General features: G+C 37.1%; 2 protein-coding genes across 2 annotated transcripts; both read right to left on the reverse strand.

Annotated features, from left to right (window-relative positions):
* Positions 1 to 1531: 1531 nt before the first annotated feature.
* On the reverse strand, positions 1532 to 6268 carry LOC145204813 (uncharacterized). The gene is made up of 7 exons (XM_080077404.1): positions 6111 to 6268; positions 5280 to 5431; positions 4636 to 4791; positions 4051 to 4354; positions 3622 to 3756; positions 3271 to 3433; positions 1532 to 2908 (listed from the first exon to the last, which is right to left on the reverse strand). Exons 1-7 carry the CDS (start codon positions 6206 to 6208, stop codon positions 2495 to 2497), a joined length of 1422 nt encoding a protein of 473 aa, XP_079933530.1. The 5' UTR covers positions 6209 to 6268; the 3' UTR covers positions 1532 to 2494.
* A 6967-nt stretch (positions 6269 to 13235) lies between these two features.
* On the reverse strand, positions 13236 to 18827 carry LOC145204671 (uncharacterized). The gene is made up of 6 exons (XM_080077264.1): positions 18812 to 18827; positions 18421 to 18576; positions 17619 to 17850; positions 15382 to 15516; positions 14862 to 15018; positions 13236 to 14656 (listed from the first exon to the last, which is right to left on the reverse strand). Exons 1-6 carry the CDS (start codon positions 18825 to 18827, stop codon positions 13745 to 13747), a joined length of 1608 nt encoding a protein of 535 aa, XP_079933390.1. The 3' UTR covers positions 13236 to 13744.
* Between the last annotated feature and the right edge of the window lie 4734 nt (positions 18828 to 23561).

The following is a 23561-nucleotide window of genomic DNA, read 5'->3' on the forward strand; positions in this document are numbered from 1 at the left end:
ACCCTCTTCGGCCCTTCCATAATGCTTCTCCTAATGACCTAAAAACATTTATGGCAGGGGTTAGTGACTTAGTGGAGTCTTCATGCTTATGGGACCAACGCCATCCACATATTTTTATTTTCTTGTTTTGATTTGAATGTTCTGAACGCGAACGAGTGCACATTTCAGCTTGTCGTGTATAATGGACGTTGTTTACTCTCCACTTGGACTTGTTGCTGTTCACCACAACGTGAGCGAAAAGTTGCCGTTCAACACAACGTGAGCCTAAAGTATGAATCACTATTCTTCAAATATTTGCGTGCAGTAATTTTTTTGCTTACATTTCCACATTTGTTGAAGGATTGCAAAACTAGCATCTGTCGCTTTCTTGAAAACGGCAAATATGTTTTGCTCATTGGATTAAACGGCCACAAACAAAGAACGCTTTGTCATCGTAGGAAGTTTTGCGCGGCAAACTGTTTTTAACCCAATACAAGTATTTTAAATGAAAAACGTTCGATAGGGAGTTTTTTAACACCAGTTTTTCAAAAAATATGTTGCTATAAAACATGAATTATTACTTAGTTTGGTTTTATTGCTTTGATGAAAGCCGTTTGTTATGATGACCAACATGCACATGCATAGGATTGGCACAAATACCTTGCAGCTGCAGGTATAAACCAATTACGTTTTTTCAAATAAAAACTGAAGATAGTGATAAACCTTTATAGAAAAAAGAAATGTAAGTAGAGCAAAGTATGTGGATTTGGGCAAATATATCACTGACTTTCTTATATAATAGTAAGCAATGGTTGACACAGGCTCTATGCTTATGCCACTGACAACAATGCTCTCTTTTACACATTTAAGTAATAAATTTATTACTTTATAACTTAAATTACACATTTAAGTAATAAATGTGTTATGTTGTGCAACAACAAAACTTGCATATGTTGTTTTGATGTTAAAATTTACGTTATATGCCAAAAGGTTAAGTTGTGAAATTTGAAACCTATTATTTGCCCTGTATTTTATTGGCAATTGTTTAGATGGCTGTTTTTTTCTGACATTCCAAGTAAGTAAAAGTTTAGTTACAATTTTTGCCTCTTTTATAGTTTTCTTTTTATTTTGTTATCTTATGATAGCTGGTTGATTTCTGTACCAAAGCACTTGTTTTTTAAGGAATATAAGGTTATAAATACTCCATTTTCTAAACTTTTGTAGCATTTCTACTATTAACATAAACATTAAACAGATAAGTTATGATAGTTTTTACAGAAATCTCATCACTGTTATATGTTTAATTAATGGAAGGCATATCGACAATACAATCCACAGCCAAACCTGTCTTTAAAATTTGCTTGAGCCTAATTGTTCAAGGGTTGATTTGCAACAGTAGTATGTCACATAATATAAACTGTAAATCCACTAAAATATTTAGACACAAAATGTTTCTTTTAAATTAGTTGATCTTATTTAGGACTCTTATTTAAACTTATGTTGATTATAATTAATACATCAATTAATATTTATTTATTTTTGTTTACAGCGCCCCCGAATAAACATGATCATTTTCAGAAAAAAACAAATCAAAAGCAATGATTCTCCATTCTATGGCATTCTACAAAAGTTTGGAAGTGTTATGTGTTTAAACACAGATTTCTGGATTAAGTAAACTGATGTTCAATGATATTAGTTTGTTGACAACCTGTGCTACAAATGTTATACCTTCAATGTTGGGTATTGGAACACAAAGAGTATGAGGGAAAATTGGAAAATTATGCTGTGGTTATACAAACAACAACTCAAAAATGGTTTGATGGTTTTGCTTTCATTTTCAGCAGGTAATCAGGTAATAAAATGTTAACTTGATTTGTGGCTGATTTAAACTTGGCTTTGTAATGGTGAATGGCTAACATACAATATGTTTTTTGTGTGTTAAAAGTAAAATTAAGAAAATATTAGTCCAGGAAACAAGTTTGCAAAAGACTTCAGTTTGAGAAAGAGACAGGTCATCAACGAGAAATGTACTTGGTATTGATATGTACTGTAGTGGTATACGTGTTATGAGTTGCATTTCTACAAAACTTAGTAAGAAGTGTACTGCAAGTTAATATTTTCCAAAAGATTAGACAATGATGGACAGCATACACCTTTATGAGGTTTGAATATAGGGGTAACTTGAATACCACTTGGAAAAAAGGAATCTTCAACAGTTACGTCAAAAAAAAAAACTGCTTGAGTTTTCAATCAGGTTACTGCAAACATGTGATTTACGGTTAACCGCCGCCGCGGTGTCACGTGTTTTGAGCTTGCTGTTTAGCTTTTCAGACATTACGTCATTTGTAAGTCCACCCACACAGTTTCGCTTGGTTGCTCAACAAACTTTAGGAGTTCCGTTGAGTTTGTGGCGAAAGCTGTTATCCACATGACTACAACAAATATAAAGAAAAACGTACAAAAGAAAGTGGTGCATGTGTAAAAACGTGACAGTTACCACGTGGACATGACAACTTTACACCTTGGTAATCACAGTATTCATACTTGTCCAGTTGGAGGTCCGTGTTTTGTAATTTTTTGCCAACCAGGATATAAAGGCTCCAGCGATCAGTAGCAGTAAAATAACTACTGGGATACTAAACCAAACCACTGGTGGATATTTTTGGGAACCTGTCTTTTTCTGCACTTCGACATGCATTAGGGTTCTTGCCTTCAACTGGTTGTCTTGTGGTAGGAAAGAGTAAGACACGGTTTGTGCACTATCAACTTGATGTGTGGCATTACACTTGTTGGCAATAGCTATCTCCAAGTCGGTAATTTCGGTGAGGTACTTGTTTGTGAAGTTAATAGGTGAGATGCATTTAACTTCCAACTCTGCGATCATTTCTTGTACGTGACTCTTATTGCTGTGAGTAGTTTGTAGAAATTCCTACACAAAAATATTTTAAGTGTTGATAGCAGGGATGGCACTACGGTACGATTTTTGACATTTGGTACGGTACGCTCTGCGTATCGAGGTACGGTCAATGCCATCCTTGGTTGATATTTAAAGAAGTTTGTAGGCTATCGCTCAGACCCATAAATTTTTCCCAGACAATTCAATTAAACCCAATACAGTAGCGCAACACAAACGAAAACCTCTATTTACATTTTGCTGTTTGGGGTTTAACCAAAATGCATACAGCGTTACTGACACTATTCAGCCCATTGACGTGAAACGACCTGATAAAGCGAAGCGAAGTAGTGAAAATTGTGACTGTACAATACACATCCTAAATTCAACTTAGTTACCAAATAATCCAATGCGTTACAGTCACATTTCCATGGATTTTCTTGCATTCCAAATGCTATTGATTGGTTTGTGTCCACCTTGTAATTCAGCATTACATTGAAGAACCATTCCTTATGCGGGGTCACCAATCTATTTCCTCCCAAATGTAGGTTGCGAAGATTGCTGAAAATGTCATCATAATATTTTTAATTAAGATAGGCTACTGGGGTTTTACAAACTTAAGAGCAAACAGGTATCGCTGTATCCTACTAAAGGCAAACATAACCAACATAAACTAAAAAACTTAGATGATGTTAATTGCTGGTTGACCTGATTTTTGCACTTTTTTCTATCTTTAATTGCCATCTTACCGCAAAGTGGAAAAAAGCTTTGAATCCAACGAGTGCAGTCTGTTGTGTCGTAAGTCGATGTGCTCGAGCAATGGAGAGTGTTTAAAACTTCTTGCGTCGATCGTCAGAAGTTTGTTATCGTGAAGGGTCAATTTTCTGATAGAAAAGATAAACATTATCAGACCTGTGGTATTAATAAATAAGTCATCATCGCTGTGGCAAAACTGTTTGGGTTTTCATTTCAAGGTTGTTGTTTTCTATGTAAGTTATGGCACAAGTTGGGATAATGTAGTTTATTTTGTCGCTACAAGGTTTTTTTAAGCTGTTGTTGTGCGGTTTAACAAGTAGGTCTATAGCCTACAGCGGTTCTTTGTATTTCACAACTTTCCAAATAGGCTACTTTAAATAACTTACTAGTTTTGAGTTGAAACATTTGTATGTAACACTTACTTTAAAGATTCCATTCCTTCAAACGAGTAATAGGCAATTCTTGAAATTCGGTTGTGGCCAAGTTCCAAAACCTTAAGCTGCTTAAGAACTTCATTTTTTGTGCGTGGCCATTCTCGCAGATGATTGTGTTTTAGAGAAAGAGTACGAAGTTTCGGAACACCGGCAAATAGTTTTGCTGTCAAATGCTTTATCAGGTTTCGGTCTAATATTAAAGTTTCCAATGCTGGTAGGTTTTGGAAAACGCTATGGTGGATTTCTGACAACTTGTTATGATTGAGTTCGATGACTTCGAGGTTTGGAAGACCTGTATACATGTAACTATCTGTTACTATTTCCTTTTTGAAACAACAACTCAAAACATGTCCTTTGGCGACACGAGTAAACTCAAGCATACCTAATTACTTTAACATGGTTTAATGAAACTTGTTTTGAAATGTGCTGCATTGTAATTTGAACTACAGCTCAGCTTAGGGCCTACTCCTCCACACAAAGGGTTGTGTCGTGGGTTCAAATCTCACAAGTGTATAGTTTCTCTTTATGTATGACTTGCTTTTATTTGTATTGGACGTTTTTGCGTCAACCAACCTTTAAAAGAGTCTTGGTGAATATGAGTAATGTAGTTGTTGGAAAGGATTATTATCTCAAGTTTGGGGCAGGATTCAAATGCCGATGGTTCAGTTTTAGTTAAAAGGTTGTTCGATGCATCAAAAACGATAAGACATGTGTACTCCTCCAAAGCATCTAAAAAATAAGCAGCTGTTTTTACTCGACCCAGGCCCGCGCGCAGCAATCTTACAACGCAACACACACACCACACATTGCACATGATCACAAGACGACTGTGGTTTGTAAAAACACACTCCAAATATGTTCGATGCAAACACAGACTTATTCATTTTAAAAAGTTTAACCTTCCTAACAGTGTCTGTCGGTTGTGCCGCACAATTATCTCATGTGACTTTTGCAAAAGTTACCCGCTTTATAAACAAACGGGGTTTTACGGGTAAACACGTAAAAATCCAGTAGGTTGTTGTTGGTAGGTCATCCAACTTAAAACTAGTTTTTAAAGTCTCTTAAAAATGTAAAACCATTGTTGCTGTCATGGGACTCCCATAATACCTTTTCATTTCGGTTGATCGACATTGCCAAATTTTATGGTATTTTCTGCTTGTTTGGTTTTCTGATACAAACAATCTATCATTATTACACTAAATGCAACTGGCAATTACCTTTGGTAATTGTGGTCAGACAGGATGAGTTGAAAAACAAGGACAGTGACCTTTCTGGTGGAGCGTAAGCTACAATGTCAGCAGGATTTGGAATCACTGTAAAGTCTGTCTCATCGCACCATAAGTCCATGGTCCGGTAATCAAGGTAGCACCTGATCAACACAAAACCAAAAAGTGGTCAACAACTCTATTTGTTTCTGATGTTTACTAACCCTAAGTGGCATTGAGTGTTTGCAAAATTTCGCTGACATGGTTGTAGCGCACTGTTAACACTCATTTGGGTTGTTTTTTGTACGTTGGCGGCCTAAATCTGCCCTGATGTTGGGTGCAAACAAAGTTCCGTAAATAGAACTCAGTAAAGGGCAAATAAGATGTAAATAATGTCCCACACCTACCTTGTACACATGTTTGAATTGCAATACATACCTTATATGGAAGAAGTTGTTTCAGATTCTATATATGGCGTGGATAAACACTATTGATATGATGGTAGCCGAACTGTGTGGGTGGGCTCATAATATTTGAATGTTTTTTTTAGAAGAAAGGACAAACACACTTTGAATGCCCCATTTGTCTTGCAAATATATGCATTAAAATATGGTGCAACCAACCAACCTAGATTTCCTATAATTTAAGTGTGCGCCTTGCTTATACGTAAGTTGACTTTAAACTGTGCAAAATCGTTTTATTTGTCACCCGATAGTGCGGAATATGCATGCACAAAACAGTAAATAAGATTGCAATTATAGAGAGGTTTAGCTAACAAAAAATTACACCAATGAAAGAATCTATAAAACCAATACTTTGTCATGAACGGGTTGCTAGTCGTACCTGGAACCATTTTTAGCTTTAGGACATGATGGTGATTTCATGGCCTCGGTGAAGATAAGAAAACTCAGTAGCAACACAAATGGTTGTATGGCAAACATGCTAAGTTTAAAAAATCTTACACCTAAAATGCAAAACCTGCTTTCAAAGTTGGCTTACAGCGACTCCTGGGACTCTTGGCAGTTTGTCGTCACGCTGAATTGATTTGAAAAAGAAAAATTCTACCGTTGGCAACCAAACCAAGCGAACTCTTTAGATAGCAAAGCAAGCCACTAGAATTGATTGCAATGTGAATGATAAATAACAATTTAGATTTGATTTCTTTTTTAGCATCATCACTAGCATGACGAATGCCTAAAGCAACTAGCTGGAACAAAGCTACGTTAGCCTACACTCAGCTCTACTTGTTGTAGCATTGCATTGAATAATACATGTTTAGTTTTATGCATATTGCACCTCCGAGCAACTAACATGCAAGACCCGTAGTTGCTAATGCTAGTACATGTGTATTACGCAGACTGCATCTTCTGCAATGCTTTGCACACTTTCTGCCTGGAAAGTTGAATGCCGGTAAATGCATTCAACGCTCACTGAAAGGGTTCAAAGCTAAAAATTGAAATAAAGCACACGAAATAAATTTTGGTTGCACAATTTGCAGAAATATGGGTAAAACTTTAAAAGCTCGCACGAGACTGGCGTAAACAACAAGTGGTGCAATCTAGTTGTGTTTTAAAGCTTTGAACGCCTACGCCACCTTTTTGGGATTCCCCGAATACTTCCCCCGCCGGTGAAAAGCAATTTTGATCGGCGGAAAACAGCTGCCTTTCATCTACAGTCTTAACTGTTTGTTCGCACAAGGGTATATTTGGTTCTTATTGTTCGTATAGCTTCTTTGCAGAACTTTCCTCTAGTTACAAAGCAATTTAGCGCAGGCCTTAGTAAAATTGAACGATCTTCTACGTTATACGTTAAAAGCACAACTGTAAGCTAACTGTTTAAACAAGTAATAACGAGATAAATTTTCTAACAATTCAACATTTTTTAAAACTGTTTAAAATTGAAAGAATATAATTTGAGAATAGCTTAAATATAGTAGGGTGATAACTAACTAAGCACATCACATATTTTACGTCGCATTTGTTTGTATAATTCAAATAGTCAACAAGACAACAACGGTAATTTTGTGTAAGCATATCTCTTTGTTTATTTGCAGCGTTGACCACAGTTTTTTTGGGGACATAGCAAAACGTCTCGCAACATAACAATTGAGAAGTTTTTGAACTGGAAAGTTTTCGTAACTGTCTGGACATCTTTCCCAAACAATCTTTTTCCTTTTTTTATGAAGTTTACTTTCTTACTGCAACTAAACACACTAAAAGCTTTTGATTTTGATCACAACCGCCTTAGTTGTTCGCAATATGATAAACAAAAATGAACTCATCCAAGTGTTACTGATCCTGGTATTAAACTTCAAAAGATACCGAAAACGTGAAAGTCAGATACCGAAAGCCCATAATACCGGGGCTTCGTAGCAGACGGTGATCCGTAACGAAAAGCAAGTATCGTATACCCCTTCTTTTTGGGGTGTTTTCCACATGTTTCTTTTTCTCGCGTTTGTTTAAGCAATCTTTGTACGTTATTAGAAGCCGGTAATTGTGATCTGACGTAATTAAAACGCATAGAATGATGTAATGGCTGTTGCAGTTTTGAACAACTCAGTTCCGCTGTTAAGTTCCGTCCACAAATAAGCGGACGTATAGGTAAAATTTTTTTACATCAAAGTACAATATCCGTTCTATAAATACACATATGTATAAATATGCAATACACATATAATTTGCTGGACGATGTTTGTTGAAATTTTTAAAGTGTAAGAATTTACTGTTCATCTACTAGCAGTTGTTTTACTCGCAGTGCATAAACGACCAGAGTTATATGACCTAAAAATAAACACTGATGATCCGTACCCAACAACAAACCACATTTACGGTCCACGTCGGTTGTTTGACGTTGCGTAAGTGCTTCAGTACATTTAACGTTTTGCCAAACAACACTTCCATTGTTTGTAGTTTTGCTGAAACTTACCGCGTTTCGGTCCAGGCAAACGAGTGTCGTAAATAGAGCATGTTTTTTGTGCAGTGTCTATAGTTGCTTCACCGAAAAGCTGAATACGACTCCAAAAAACACCTTTTGGTACATGTCAATTCCGACTATTTTTGCCATTATCTTTACTTAGGTTAAATTGTTTAGTCCATATACATGTTTCGTTTTAAGTTTAGAAATAGCGTTACGATACAGGGAAGTAGATGTTCAACACGCGACAAAATCCCCAAAGATCAAAAAGTAAACATAGCACTATCTTTCTGGTGCTTTTTAAACTTTAGGGAACATACCCACAGTGACAGGGTGCAAATCCTGTCTAGCAAACCTACCCTATACTCTCGACGTAATGTCCTACTACATCCAGATAAGAAACTGTTTTTGCTTGCGATAAGACAACCTAAGGTTAACGTACCCCAGTTAAGCTGTGATGAGAGGTGTGTTATAAACAACCATCGTCAGCTGACAAAAATAGAATGTGCTTACATTTTGCACTACAAAAACGTATTATGGCGGATTTTAAAATATACTCAACGTGTTCAAGCAAAAATAATCATGTTTAACTCTGCGTATATTTTTGTGTGTGTAAAACTGTATTTTTACGTATTACTCCATACAACCACATTGGCAGCGAATTGCACCACTGCTATCTCGGCACTGTATATTTTAATGACGGACGTCATACCACCAATCTTCGTCGATTTGCGTGTATCGTGTTGTGCTTTTCAGACTTTCCGGGACAACTTTTTTCTTCAAAGTAATCATTTTTTGCATCTATTTCAACAAAATGATATCAATAAGAATGTTATCCGCAACGCCTCCATAAGAGTTCGGAATCGCTTATCCGCTGGGAATACCAACGGAGTCATCTTGTCTTGGGTTTGTGGTTTTGTCTGCTGGCGGTGGTTTTGTGTTTATCAGGATTATTGTCAAAGTTTTGTCTGGGACTTGTTTTAGTAATCCAAACAAGACATCTTGTCAATGATAAGACACGTTTGCGACTTACTTCATGACACCATTGCTTATTTGAATAACATTGTGTAAAAACAATTTCTCACTGATCGGTTTCTCACAATTTTACTTCCTTTTTTACGGGGTTCGAACCGAGGACGCTATCGGGGACGAATCTCGATCAATGTTTTTATGTCTGTATGTGAGTCAGGCGCCCTGGACCATTCGGTCGACATCGGTAAAAGTTTGTACCTGAGAGTAATCCACTTTAGATTACTCCAACTGGTGTTGGGAACCTGTATTTGCGACAAATCACCTCAAAACATATTTAAGATCATAGGCATATGACCCATTGGGTAATTTGAATACAGTCTGAGAAATATGATGTCGCCACTGTTTCGCCTATAAAAGCGGATCACTTATCACGTGAAGTCGAGTTAAAGGTTTCAATCCGCTTAGTCACATTATTCCGAATCCGACTCAAATCTAATTGGTTTACCTTCAATGTAGACAAAAACAGTTTATTCTAGTTTCCTAAACGCTTTACAGCAGCATATACGTGAATTTCGTTACATGCATCGTAATATGCCAATGTCATAGTGGTGTTGTTTGGCACAGCAAGAATGAAATCAATGAAAGATAACCTACTAAATCGACGTCAAAGGTGGTTGTAATTTCAAAGTGAAAGAAAATTGTATGTGGTAAAAAATTAACCCTTTAAAACGAAAGCAGAACGATGTTACAAATTAACAACGTACGAAGAACCTTGCCATCCTGTATAAATAAAACCGACCAAGTTTTGAACAATACTTTATTTGGCAAAAAAACATTAAGTGCACCGATTGAGTAGCTTGGCCCAAATTAGCAAAAGAGGAACCGGCGCTGTGGGGGTATTGGGGTTTTCCGTGGTGAGGGAACGGAATGTCGCAAACTCCCCCCTTTGTTTCACTGCCAAAACCGTAAACACAGGCAATTGTTCGTAGTGGCTTACCGTGTCGGTCTTTTTTGACTCAGTTGCTTTCCTTGACGCTCAGATAATGTACGTTTATGCGTAACTTTGTAACTACAAAAGTTATAATTTGCAATAACGCTTGGCTGGCACATACGTTTTCCCACGAGAGACAAAGTTGAATGCACTAATTATTAGTGACTAATACGTTTGTAATTATTGTCCAAGAAACTCATAGGGGTCGGCAACCTTTAGAGTGGCGCGTGCCGGTTTACTTGTTATTTCCATGTGGCAATGGCTTCGCGTGGTAATATTTTTGTGGGTAATATGTGGTTTGTGCCACGTGGTCTTAATAGTAAGCAGAAAGCAAAGTGCTTTGTGCATGCGGACTGGATTTAAGACAGTGGCGTGATAAAAAAAACTGAAAACAAGCAGTGTAATAGGTTAAATTCGTACTTAAATATATACACAAATCGGTTGGCGTGCCATGAAAAATCACCTCGCGAAACAACCTTGACACGCGTGTCAGGGTTGCCGACCCCCTGGTATATAGGATTTGCATACAAACTACCATTTTTTATCAGCACATTGCGATTGTAAAATGTTCTATAGAAAACGTTTCAAACTGTGGCGAAAAGAACCACCGGTGGCGAAATTCAGGAACTACTACCGCACTCGCGAAATAACCATTATAAATTTATCACACCGTGTCATTTTGCAAGTTTTCTTTGTGACGGCAAAAATTCCATGGATTAAGGTTACCAACGCGAAACTAGTTTTGCTTGGGTAAGAATGGATGACGTAACGGTTTCTGGAAGCAATACAATTTAGTTCCGCAACGAATTATTTTCGATCGTGGTAATTTGTTTACCTCATTATATATTTCAATAGTCTGTATCTTAATCGTCGTTCGTTTAGTTCAGGGGTCGCCAACCCGCGGCTCCGGAGCAGCATGCGGCTCTTTGATCCCTCTGATGCGGCTCAGTTTTTGAATTTACCAAATGTTGTACATTTGAATAAAAATTATGTGACGATTAGGCCGAACACGAAAATTGAAGTGCAGTGACATGACTGTACTCGCTTGTCGTAGTTACCTGCAAGCCCATCTCTATACCATCAAACGTGAAGTCTGAAGAGGCAACCTGGCGGCGCGCAAGTTAATACGCAATATGAGACAATACTGTTTTTGTTTGCAGTGTGTGTGCGCGCGTAACAATAGCTGTTTGTTAATTGTTACGTAACAAACGCGTTAACAAAGGAATACAAATCTGCAAAAACAGAATATGCAACGCTACGTAAAGTTGTTTTCTCTGCTGACGAGACTAGTATACCAGTGTGTCTAATATGCAATGAAACACTAGCTAACAACAAAAAGTCGAAAGTCATAAGACTAAAAACGTTTCGCATTTCATTTTTCATTTTAAAACAACTTTGTGGCTCCCAGTATTTTGTTTACTACGTGAAACTGGTCCGAGTGGCTCTTTGAGTAGTAAAGGTTGGCGACTCATGGTTTAGTTATTTCTAAAGTTTGTTCGCAAAAATATACCGTTACGCAAGTTGGTAACACGATCCAAAAACGTATAAAGACGACCTGAACATAGCTGGCAATTTGAACAGGAATTCTAAATTACCCTTTTGTTGGTATTACAAGAAACTGATGCCAGAAAGATCCCAGAGTTTAAAATAGACTATGATCGAACAAACACAAGTACGCGTTTCCTATTTCCAATTTTGTAATTTTCCGTACCTTTTCGAAAGGATAAGTGAAACTACCTGAAGGCTTAAGTGGTTTTGCGTCCGGTAATAAATGTAGTTATTTTCTCCGTTATATTCCAGTGAAAACACACCTTAGTGTATGCGAGACCACCTTTGTGTATACGATGTAACTTAAAAAAATCAGATAGTATCTTATTTTATCCCGACCATCTCATACGTTATTGCGCTTATAGTAATAAATGCATGGGTATTTGGGTTATTTGTCAATTTTTGACCCACATTTCATTTAATTGTTTGTTATAGGTAAAAGTGACCCTCGTTATATACGTAGTAATATACGTGGCAATTCAACTCGGAACAAAAACGCCAGGTTTCTAATTAAGTTGACATCGCTAAAATTTAATTCGGGTTAGAAGAATATATGTTCATGGTTTGATTTGTTTTCAAGTACCTGTAGATTGCTAGAATACGTTATTTCGTGGCCCGTTCTACTTTAAAAGGAACGATTTTTATGTGCACAAATTAACAATATTACCTAATGATGACCGTTGTGCTAAAGTTTTACGTATGATAGCCGCTACTTTCCAAACTGTTTTTAACCGACCAAGAAAATCCAAGAATAAGCTATTCAAAGCAAAGAAACTATTGTTTGCATTAAAACGCCCACTGGCATTTTTAAGTCATAAGTCATGTCAAATTTCATGTAGGTACATTAACTTAAAACCTAGTAGTTTCCCAAGGGAGATTGACGCAAGAATTTCTGATTTTCAAACCCTCACGTGTGATATTTTAAATTAATTTAGACCAAATTTTTAATGTACCAAATATCTTTGGTTTGTACCAAATATATTTGGTCCGTTTTGACAGACCTTCTTATGCAGATGCAATCACCAATTACACATTACTCCAAAATCGAGATAATATACATCCTCTCTCTCCAGAAAACAACTCGCACACTCTTTGGGTTAACTATAATTGCACCCCAAAAAGTTGCAATTCACAAATAATCGTGTTATATCTTCAATACTCATAAAACGTTTGATTCAAAAGCTTGTTCTATTTTGGCTTGCCTTTACAAAACGAAACAAACACATTTAAATGTAGAAAACAACACAAAGTGGAACCTTGTCATTAATTCGATTAAAAGGTTGTTAATCAAATCAACAAAATACAAGGCGATATGACGGACAACAGAATGATGTTGGCAAAGAGACGATGTATAGAATGAACTTTACTTTTACTTATGAAACCTTATAACTCCTTGCATATTCGGATTAGAAAAATAAAATAAAAAAGTAAGTGCGTTAATAAAGTTAATATATGATTGGAGCGAAACAGTGTTAATGTGTCACCACAAACCTTGACAAAACGGGAGAAATTTCTCTCAGAAGATAAATTTACTCTAAGTTCGAGCACAAATAATGTTAGATTTTAGTTTAATGCGAACTGAAGTAATATTCTGCGCAAAGTGTGACTAGCCATTAAAAAACAAACAAGAAAAATACACGACAACTCAAGAAAAAACACAAAAATAATAAAATAAACACGTTAAACGGTTAGATTTGGCAAATGCAATTGATCAAACGTTCAGGGTATATTAATGTTAAAAATTAATGTTATTGTTACTATCTGATAAACAACTCCTTGCCATTTTCTCTTTGCAGCTCTGCTTAGGGTTCCATTATGAACCTTTCAAAATATGCTGAGGTGTTTGTCCAAGCTGTGCTGCACAGGCTCAGCGGTGTTGCAAAACTAAATTTCAACACAAGCCACAACTCCCGCGTGGGGCGTGGATTGTAAGGGTAGTAGCCTAATTAGCAATGTTTACTCTTATGTAAAGCGAGTTCTGATGTAGTGAAGAAGCGCTTTGGAAGCTCTAACTTTGTTAAGACCCCAGCTATTATTGTTATTTAGCATCCAATCACACAACAGTAATTGAATGTTCCTGGATTTCCATTGCCGAATTCTTATCTGTTGTTATACTTTGTGTGTCAACCTCCCTCACCGTTTGCACCTGTATCGGTAATTTCAAAGGTGTCTCGCCGTCGTCTTCACAGTAAGCAATCTGACCCTCGCCCACCGAATGATAGGCGCTGTCCGAACGGTGTCTTGCGATCTTTGGGGATCTGGCTTGCGGCGTTTTGTAATGCACACCATTCAGGTCTTTGGTTATAACTTGAGGGGGGTCGTTTAAAACAAGTTGAGTGCTTGTGGTTGTTACCACGGCTTTAGGTTCCGTTTGTGACTCTGGGTCAGATAGTAAAGGAAGATTAGTATTAGCTGATCCTGCTGGTATCTTGTCCTCTTTCTTTTGGATGCGTGGTGTTTCTTTTTGAGGTTGCTTTTCTTTAAGTTTGTTTTTGCGTTTTCGCCGGCTAACAAACACAGCGATTACAACTATTACCACAATGCTGGCAACAACAAATGCTACAATCAATACCAAAAGCACACTGATTTTAAACTCGTCTTCAGTCCCAAACGCTTTTGGAGACGGTTGCTCCACCGGTTCTGTAACTTGTTCTGTCGTAGATTTTATGGGGTATGTTGCAAGTGGATTAACATTTTCAGGTGGCAAAGTTTCCTCTTTTTTAGGCTCCACATCCTCTTTGGGGATCGAATCTTTCTTTTCCGGTGCTGCGATTACCACAGCCGGGGTTGAGATGCTTGCTTTGCTTGTAGCCGGTGATGGTTTTGTGGACGTTGGTTGTTCTTTCGGACAAAATATCGGAAGAGACAACGTGCTAAGCATTTTTCCCGCAGCGTTTCCAGTTTGACATTGAATGTCCAGAGTAGTCTTCCACTGCGGACTTGTGATGCCGTTTTTAAGGAAATACTAACAAGAAGTACAAAGGTCATTTTACATTGGAAATTGATGTTCAAAGTGACGTTGTAGCTCCGTATATACCACAACAGCTAAAATGTCATTAGTTTACCCTTCCATTAAAGCTTAATACCAAGCACTCATACCAGAGTCACAATAGTCACAGACACAATCGCATGACCACCGAGTTAAATTCGTATCCAACTTTGAAGCTTACCCAATACTCATAGACACAGTCGCATGACCACGGATTGCCGTTTACGAAATATTCGGATGAGAATGAAGGCAAACTTCCGCTATGACTCGAGGTCCTGAATAAATCGGGGTCTGGGTAGGTCAGCTGGTTGTTAGCAAGTAGAACGTACTTGAATTGTCTGCAAACGAAAAAAACAAATGTTCTGGTGGCTTGATTTGTAGTGTTATAGTTTTTTTTGTGACAAGCGATTTTGTTTGATTGATAAAATCACCAAAATGCGTTTGACTTAGATGTCTAAATGCATGTAGGAATTTTGAGGTGTTTTCACTTTCAAGGGTTTTTAGCTACCTAGGACAAAAAAATCAAAAAAGTTTTCCTAAACCGAAACAGGTAATTTAAATGACCAAGCTTAATCTCGTAGACGAAGTCGAAAACCTTGTAGTTTTATTTAGTCACATACATATGAACACGTAAAACTCTAAATGATTTTATCCTTTATAAATCAAAATGAAGCGGAAATCGATTTCAAATTTTCATTAACCTTTCTCGAAACTTTTGTGTGTTGTTTATAGTGTTGATGTTATTTTGTCGAAGATCAAGTTTATTCAATTTCGGATAATAATGAAGGTCCATTCCGTCGAAACTAGTCAATCTGTTGTCTTTAAGAAGTAGAGTTCTACACAGAAATACAAACCATCAAATTTATGCTATCTGTTTAAATACATGTTGGTGCTGTCCCAGTCAGAAAATATCTCGGAGTTATCCCCGGGCCAAACTAGGGATTTGGGACACTGTTCGAATTAGCAGTGGTTTATCTTAGATTAACTCAGATAAGTGTTCTTACACATTTTTCTTATTTGAGGTTGTGGAGACGATGTTTTAACAAGTAAACAATATTTTAATTCATGTTATTGCAAACTATGTTAATCTTGTGGAAAACTGTTTCTATGATTATCTGCGATAACCCATGGGTAAATCGTGGAAGTACCGATGGTATTTTCGGAATCCTGTGTTATTGCCAAATCAATGACTTTACATCAAATTTACTGTTTAAATAAGTTTAAATTTGTATCTAGCCTACACAACTAATACCCTATAGGCCGACATAAAACGCGTGGGCATATAAATTATCAATAGAGCTTTTTTTTACACTCGCTGTACACATTTTTTTCGTTGTTGAAACATACAATACACAAACTATGCGAACTATTTTAAAATTATTGGCTGGTTTCGTCACTGTGAGTCCAGTTATTCCCGCGTTTTATCTTTTTGAAAGAGTTTGGCAAGGGACCAGACTTGATTTCACTACAACGATTTAGGTTTTGGCGGGTGGCGCGTATTTACGTGGATTTAAGTTGTTTGAAGTCCGTTAGTGCATAAAATACTTAGTGTATTTGTTTAGACTCTATAGGTATTAATTAAAGTTTGTGGAATACATTGCTTCATGAAACAAGCCATAAGGCAGCAGGTTTGTGGAATGTATAATGACATATGTAAAAGTCTTTTAGATGTAGGCCACGTTAACTGCTAGCAACACTATGTTTACATTTTCCAACTTACTCTGTATATGTTAAATCTTATTTGCCAGTAATTGCCGATTTCTATTGATTCCCGCATTTCCTCAGTACAACTTGTGTTGTAATCTATTGCGTTGTGTGACGTAATAATCGACTACCAGTTTTGTGTGATAACGCAGCGTGATTTAGTCCTTTTCGTTGCTGACTTCCGTGGAGCACGGTGCTGCGTCGGTTTTATTAGAAAAGCCGTTTGTTGTCGTGTTGACGATTATTGGTGAGTCACTTTGTATATATATGTGTTTAATGACTCCAAAACGTGAATTACTACAATAAATGCGAACTTAACTGCAATGACTTAAAATGTCATTTTGCTTTGTAATATTTGTACTGTACGTGTAGTTGGGTTCATTTATCCAACCATATTTATTTTCTGAGGAGTATTGCAATTCACATCTTACAAGGATGCAACAATTGACAAAATCGAAAATGAAGTTACCGTTTCTCTGGCTGGGGATTGGAATGGGAGGCGCGAGGAGAGAAGAAAAAAATTGAAAATTTAACAAATGAGAGTGACAGCAACACCAGTACGGACACCACACCATGTGAAGACTGCGATGACATGGAATGAAATCCAAGTTTGGGGCAAAAGTTGCATCTGGCAAAATGGCAAAATACTGCCTAAACGACTTTTGCCCCAACCTGCCGTTTAAACTGTTCGTTTGTTTATTATATCCGTGTGCGCGTAAGTACAATGAGAATAAATAATTGTAGCGGGTATTTTGCATTTGGTGTAAAGCAGGGATACGTTTGGCCAGGCTACTTCCACGTTAGGCCCATACATAAGGCCCTACCAAGGGAAATCAGCGATAATCTAACATGGGCCCGATGTTACCTTTCCTGTCTCCCGCCAGTGATAAATCTATGGGGTATCTCCAATCATCAAATTATGGGCCATACTAAACTCGAAGATATTTCGACTAAGGCCCGCACAAAAATTTCCGACTGGGGTGGAAAAACAACAATTTCTTTCAACGTAATCGAAACTAATATGAAAACAGCATTTATAAACATTTCAGTTAAATGCGCTTAGAACAAAAACTGTATTTAAATTATATTAAAATCGTATAAATAAAAATGTGTATGGACCTTGGTCCTATTTAAATTAGTAATGATAAGTTCTTTTAAATGATCCACAAAAGCTATATTGGTCGAAACTAATTCCACAATTTTAATATGACCAAGTTGGCATATATTTGCCCACCTTAGACTGGGAAATTTAAAATCCCCGTTCCAGGGAAGGCTTGTTAATTGGTTTCCGCTGAGGTCCAAAATTTCCACTGATCTTAGAGACCGAAACGCATCGGGATGAATAACAGATATACGGTTGTTTGCCAACCGAAGTTCCCTAAGGCTTCCCAAGTCGTTGAATGCAAACTGCGTAATTTCAGTGATGACATTGTCGTTGAGATCAATCAAAGTGAGATTTGGAAGGCCTACAAAACATATTGGGATTTTTATTCCTCACTTAACTTGAAGTTTAGCTAAATAACAGTCTACACTTATAAGTTGCTCTTAAATTTTCGAATTGGTAAGCTTTCGTTTTATAGTCAATAGGATGAATTTAGAAGCCGAGCTTATACGATAAACACAAATTTAAAAGTGTTTAGACAATTCGATTGTTTAATCCCAAATAGTGCTCTATTACAGTGGTGGACAACCGCCGGGCCGCGGCACGGTACCGGTCCGCGACGAGTTCGTTACCGGGCCGTACAATTTTTTAGGTTAAATGGTTCAAATCATTTTGCCCAAGTATCCCGGGGATGATAAAGTAATTTAGGCGTTTTCATTGTTAAATATTTGTAGTTTTTTGAAGGCCGGTCCGCGATAAAATTTTAGTTTCAAAAATGGTTCGCAGTAGAAAAAAGGTTGCCGACCCCTGCTCTATTACCAATTTGGTGCTCTATTACCCAGAACACAAAAGTTTAGGCTTTTAGAAATTACGACAATTTCTTTTAAACGAAACAACAATAGTTTGTCAAAAATCAGAAAGAATTTTACAATACCTGCAAATGCATGCTGATGGATAGTTTGAATTTCGTTGTTAGCGAGAGAGATATTGTGAACTGTAGTACAATATTTGAACGCGTTGTTTTCAACATATCTTATTTGGTTTCCGTTCAAGTTTACCTCTTGGAGACGTGGGTACGGAGCCAGATCCTCTGCAAAGTGTAGAATTCCTTGTACTAGATGTTCAACAGAGTACGCTATGCTTGATATTCGATGTTATACTTGATGTTAAACACCAAAGCGAGCAAGAAATATCACTTAGTAGTAGTTATCGTAAATTCAAAGTCAAAACATTTGCGTAACCCAATCAACTCAAAAAGAGTGGCAGACGGGATCGTCAGTGTAATCAAATTAATATTTCTGTTTTAAATAAAAGATTACACTGACGCTTATTGTCTGCCATTCTTTTTGAGTATATTTGGTATAAGATTATTTGATAAGTGAAGACAGATCCGTGGGTCACCACCCTGTTACACAGGCGGATTCTTGTAGTCTGCTATGACATTACACTTACATTTGCGTTAATTGATGAAAATATCAACTGATTTTTGACTCACGAGGATATATTCTTTCGATGCAAGTACCGTTTGCCCATAGAATTTTGCCCGTCTGTGGTGGAGCTGGACTCACTATTTTGTCTGGTATGGGAATTCTAACGATGCTAGTTCCGTTGCAAAGAATTCTCCAGCTTCTAAAGTTGTAAAAACACCTAGAAGGCACAATGGCACTCTGTTAAATTTGCAGGCCTGTTAAGCCGCATTGATATGCATGATGTATAAAAGGAATGATGACAAATGCTTGACTCTGATGACGTCATATTTTGCATGAAACAAATTAGGTTTGGCAAAAATGTTTGATAATTCTGTTCCTTTCGCAGGGTTTAACATTGCGTGAATAGTATTTCAAATATATTTCTGGTTCACGCTGGCATAAACCAAACCTTGCTATTTGACAGTTTGAACTTAAAGGATCAATGGTGCATTTGCAAATGTGGCGAAACTGCAACCGAGGCAATGAAGCAAAACCTTAACAAAGCTAGGCAAACTAGTGTTATTATCTTGTGGGATTCATTATGTGAAGCTCTTACGTTGATTTACGACCGGTGCAGCTTCCAGCGTTGCCTAGGCTCATCGTGGTCCAAGCCACAGATAGCATGAACATCACGGTCTGTATAGACCGATGTTGTTTTTGACAATATAACATTGCAAATATCTTAATGTCTGTCTAAACTTTGATCTGTAACTTACAAGTACAACATCTAAGTTCAAAATCATTCATTGTTGCAAAAAGACAGAACTGTTTAATCAAAAGCTTTCGTGAACAAATATCTTTTGATGAAATCTACAAAATGTAATACAACCGTTACATGGCCTTTACTGTCAATGCATGGTAAAAACCCTAAGCATTTAACAGGCCACCTGCCATGTCGAAAACTAGTTAACACCTAATTCTAAGAACTGGTATGGGACTTTTGGGAACCAATGTTTGCTCAAATGGATTTTTCTCGCGACAGTGCATGTGTACACAAACTATAAGAGCGATTTCTGGCTACAGTGCGTTCTCGATCAATTGCGGCTATCTAATGCAAACACAAAACGGCAAATGCATTGAAGATTACACATATGCTTGGTCCGTGTTAGTATTAGTAACATTAACTTTAAATAAAATTTGTCACAAAACTTTGGGTTTAAAAGCTTAGATTTTCCGTGGGGAGTTGTAGAGCCATATCAGATGGATTGAAACTATCGGCATAATTAACGTTGTTAAACGTCCTTTCTGTTTCTTCAAGTTATTTACATTCTGCTTGACTATATATTGCAATAAACACTGATAACTGACCAACTCTCACTTGTCACTTGAAAGAACGTAAAAGAAAACGTTATTTAAAGGTCACACTGTAGCAAAAATGAACAACAAGTATGTGTTGTTAAACCAAAATGCCACTGTCATATAATAATTATATACCCTTGATCTAAAGTTGATGTAAACGAGGTGAAACCTCCTGACACGCGAAATAAATTTAGTAAAAGGTGGTTTTGGAAGAATGCGATTGTAGACAGAATCTCTTCAATTGGCTGAACTCATCACAATGCCAACGTTACCTGATAGAACAATAAATCAGGTACAGTTCCTCTTATGGGACGCATTGTCTTTGAGTCAATATACATTTTACTTTTTCCACGGATAGGTCGTAATCTATTTACATTTGCGGTCAAGTTTATAGTTCCACTGTTGGCTAAGTGCTGTATTTCTTATGACTGTGGCCAAAGAACTAACATTGTTTCTCTTTATATTAACGTGTTCGTGGGAAGGTTTTAAATATTAACGCAAAACGAATTAGTTCCGGGTAAAACTACCTAATATGGATTTTTTGACAATTTGCAAGAATTAATAGCACAAACGTAGCTATGTTAAACGATTCGTAACTGTGAGCAGGTGCCATCGTAACGCTATTTAAAAAAATGTTCTACCAAAGTTGCAATAAATTGACTTAAATCTAAAAAAATCTACGTTGGCCTTCCAAAGGAATTTTTTGAATCTTTTGATAGCTTTCGTTACGTTTTAGTATTTCTTGAAACTGCATGAGTGATGGCTTTGTTTTATTTGTACATTTTTTTAAAGATGTCCTTTTTTAGTATTTAAACAAAGATAATAGTATCACAGGTGCTCAGTTGTCCAACGAAATACCAAATAAGGAATCTCAAAGGTGAAAGTTTTTGGTTCCTCCGAAATTGTAAAATCGTTTTGTACGAGCTCCTCGCTTTACAAACCGTCCCTGGAAAACCCCTGGTCCTTCAGTTGACGAAACTGACTTGTTTGTATTTAAATTGACCTGCTAAAACTTCCCGTTGCCGCGGCTAACTTTCGTTTCTGCTTTACTGCATTATTATTATATATGACTTTTTCCCACTGCGCCAATGTCATTTTTACTTTAGCCATGGCCTTGTACTGCTGTTTATTTTTACATTACGATTTTTTCCTGCAACCAGATATATTCGCATGTAATGCTATTGCGATTAGGGCAGCACATTACCGCACCCGTTAAAGCAAAACACAAACCAAACTTTTAGTTACATTTTACTTAACGTATTGACATAACTTGATGTACACAACGCCTATGTACAAGATTGAAGGAAGTCACATGTTCGTAACTTACATTTGCAAGTGCTTGAACTAAAAACTGCTATAGGTTCAGATAAAAATGGTAGCAAAACAGTACGATTAAACAATTCAATAATTAGTAAAGTGCCTAAAAGACTCATCTGGATAAAGCTAAAGAATACTGCAGTTAGACAGTCATTGCAATGTGACTAAATACATTCAACAAATCAAAGCTAACATTTGTACAACCAGTCCAAGCCAAAGGGAAATTCTACAACATTTACAGTATTCCTTCCAATCTGCATAAACTTGAGACGTACTTTTAGTTTCTATAAACCGGAACTTTTGTTTTATTCGCGCCAACGCACAGGCTATTCTAGGCTTTGAAAATTCACCTTGTGAAAGAGAGGTTCTTTTTCGCTACGCTCGACTGCTCCTTTTAAAGTGGGTTATTTCCCCGCGCGTTTCTCCCCACTGTAAACAAGTGCGCGTTGTGTGCGTAAATTTGATAGCCCGAGAATGGCGGGAAGGCAAAGAGACGTCAACTACTAAAGTACTTAATTGTTGCCTACTGAAAGTGTATGAATGTAGATTACCACCGTTGTAGGCTTATTATGTTGATCGCTTTTGTGTACGTTTGCAGGATGTAATGAGGTGTTTTGCAAATCATGTTATGTTCTTCAAATCACTACCAAACGTCGTTAAAGTCTTTAACGTCTTTTAGTGACTTTTAACAAATGTTGTTGGCACAGTTACACGTGCAATGTCCGCTTGTAAATATTTTGCTTAAGCCTTGAACTGTTACCACTTTTTCAAGAAAAAACTAATCAAATTTACTTTGCCACATTGTAGACTTTGACCCCCCTATTATTAAGGATTATCTCTCATGGACAATTGGCTTGTGGTGTTGCTGGAATTGAGTGGTCAATGTAATGAAAATATCTATCATTTTAACAAAGAAGTTTGACAACAAAATTCGTTGCTTAATCGCAGTAGTTTGCCTTCTTCACTTCTACCTACTATTTCGTCTCGTTGATCAAAGTTTTTACGTGGTACATGTCCAAGCTAGCCCTGGTTCTTTGAATCCGCAGACCATACAAAGTCGTTGAATTGTGCAACACCTGGGTATTGTCGCAAACTTTTCAGCGATGGACTGGAAATTCCATTTGTGCAACTACTGTAGTTGCATTGGGACGGTTTTACAGAAATACGGTTATTATAATAGGCTATATGAACTTGGTCATGTTACATGGGGTTCGCTTTAATGCATTGGCAAATTGAACACTTTGTAATCAAATAGGCACACTAACAGATGATCTCTGTGTTTGGTAACTGTAGGCTAGCTAATTGCAATTACTGCATTTGCATAAACACCAATAATTCAACACTTAGTTTTGGATATGTTGCATTTGCAAAGATACTTACAAAGCTAGCAGCGTTGCTTTCTTCGAAAACAACCCAAGGTCGAATTTCAACTCAACAAGCCTATGAGAATCCGAAACGTTATTCTGTTTCCCCCTGTTCAGGACAGTTTCGACAAGGGTTGATTGTATTCTTTTTCGTACTTTGCTATTTTATAGTGCAATGTATGGTCTTCGTGGTTGGTAACTGTTGGCTATATCCAATTGCAATTAAAATCAACAGAGAAAATTTAACACTCGGCCATAGTTTTGGATATGTTGCATTTGCAAAGTTGTTTGCAAAGCTGCAGAATTGCTCCTCACGCAACAACCCAAGGTCGAATTGGCAATCAGCACAAAATCTAAGAGGAACCGAAATTTTAATCACTTCCATGTTGCAACCCTATGCCCTCTTTAACGGGTAACAAATGCAGTGGTTCCAAAGGGCCCATACTACACTTCTCCCTGTTATTTACTTGTTTACCAAAGTCGACGTGCCCAAGTTGACCGTAGTTCGCGAAACCCAGGCCAAACAAAGTCGTCCATTCGTGCAGCAGCTACGTATTTCCGAAATTTGAACAATCGCATTGGAACACCATTTACGAAACTATTGGGGGTGGTATCGTTACGATTGT

This window comes from Phallusia mammillata, chromosome 8 (assembly GCF_965637545.1).
Source record: "Phallusia mammillata chromosome 8, kaPhaMamm4.hap1.1, whole genome shotgun sequence".
NCBI classification, from domain to species: domain Eukaryota; kingdom Metazoa; phylum Chordata; class Ascidiacea; order Phlebobranchia; family Ascidiidae; genus Phallusia; species Phallusia mammillata.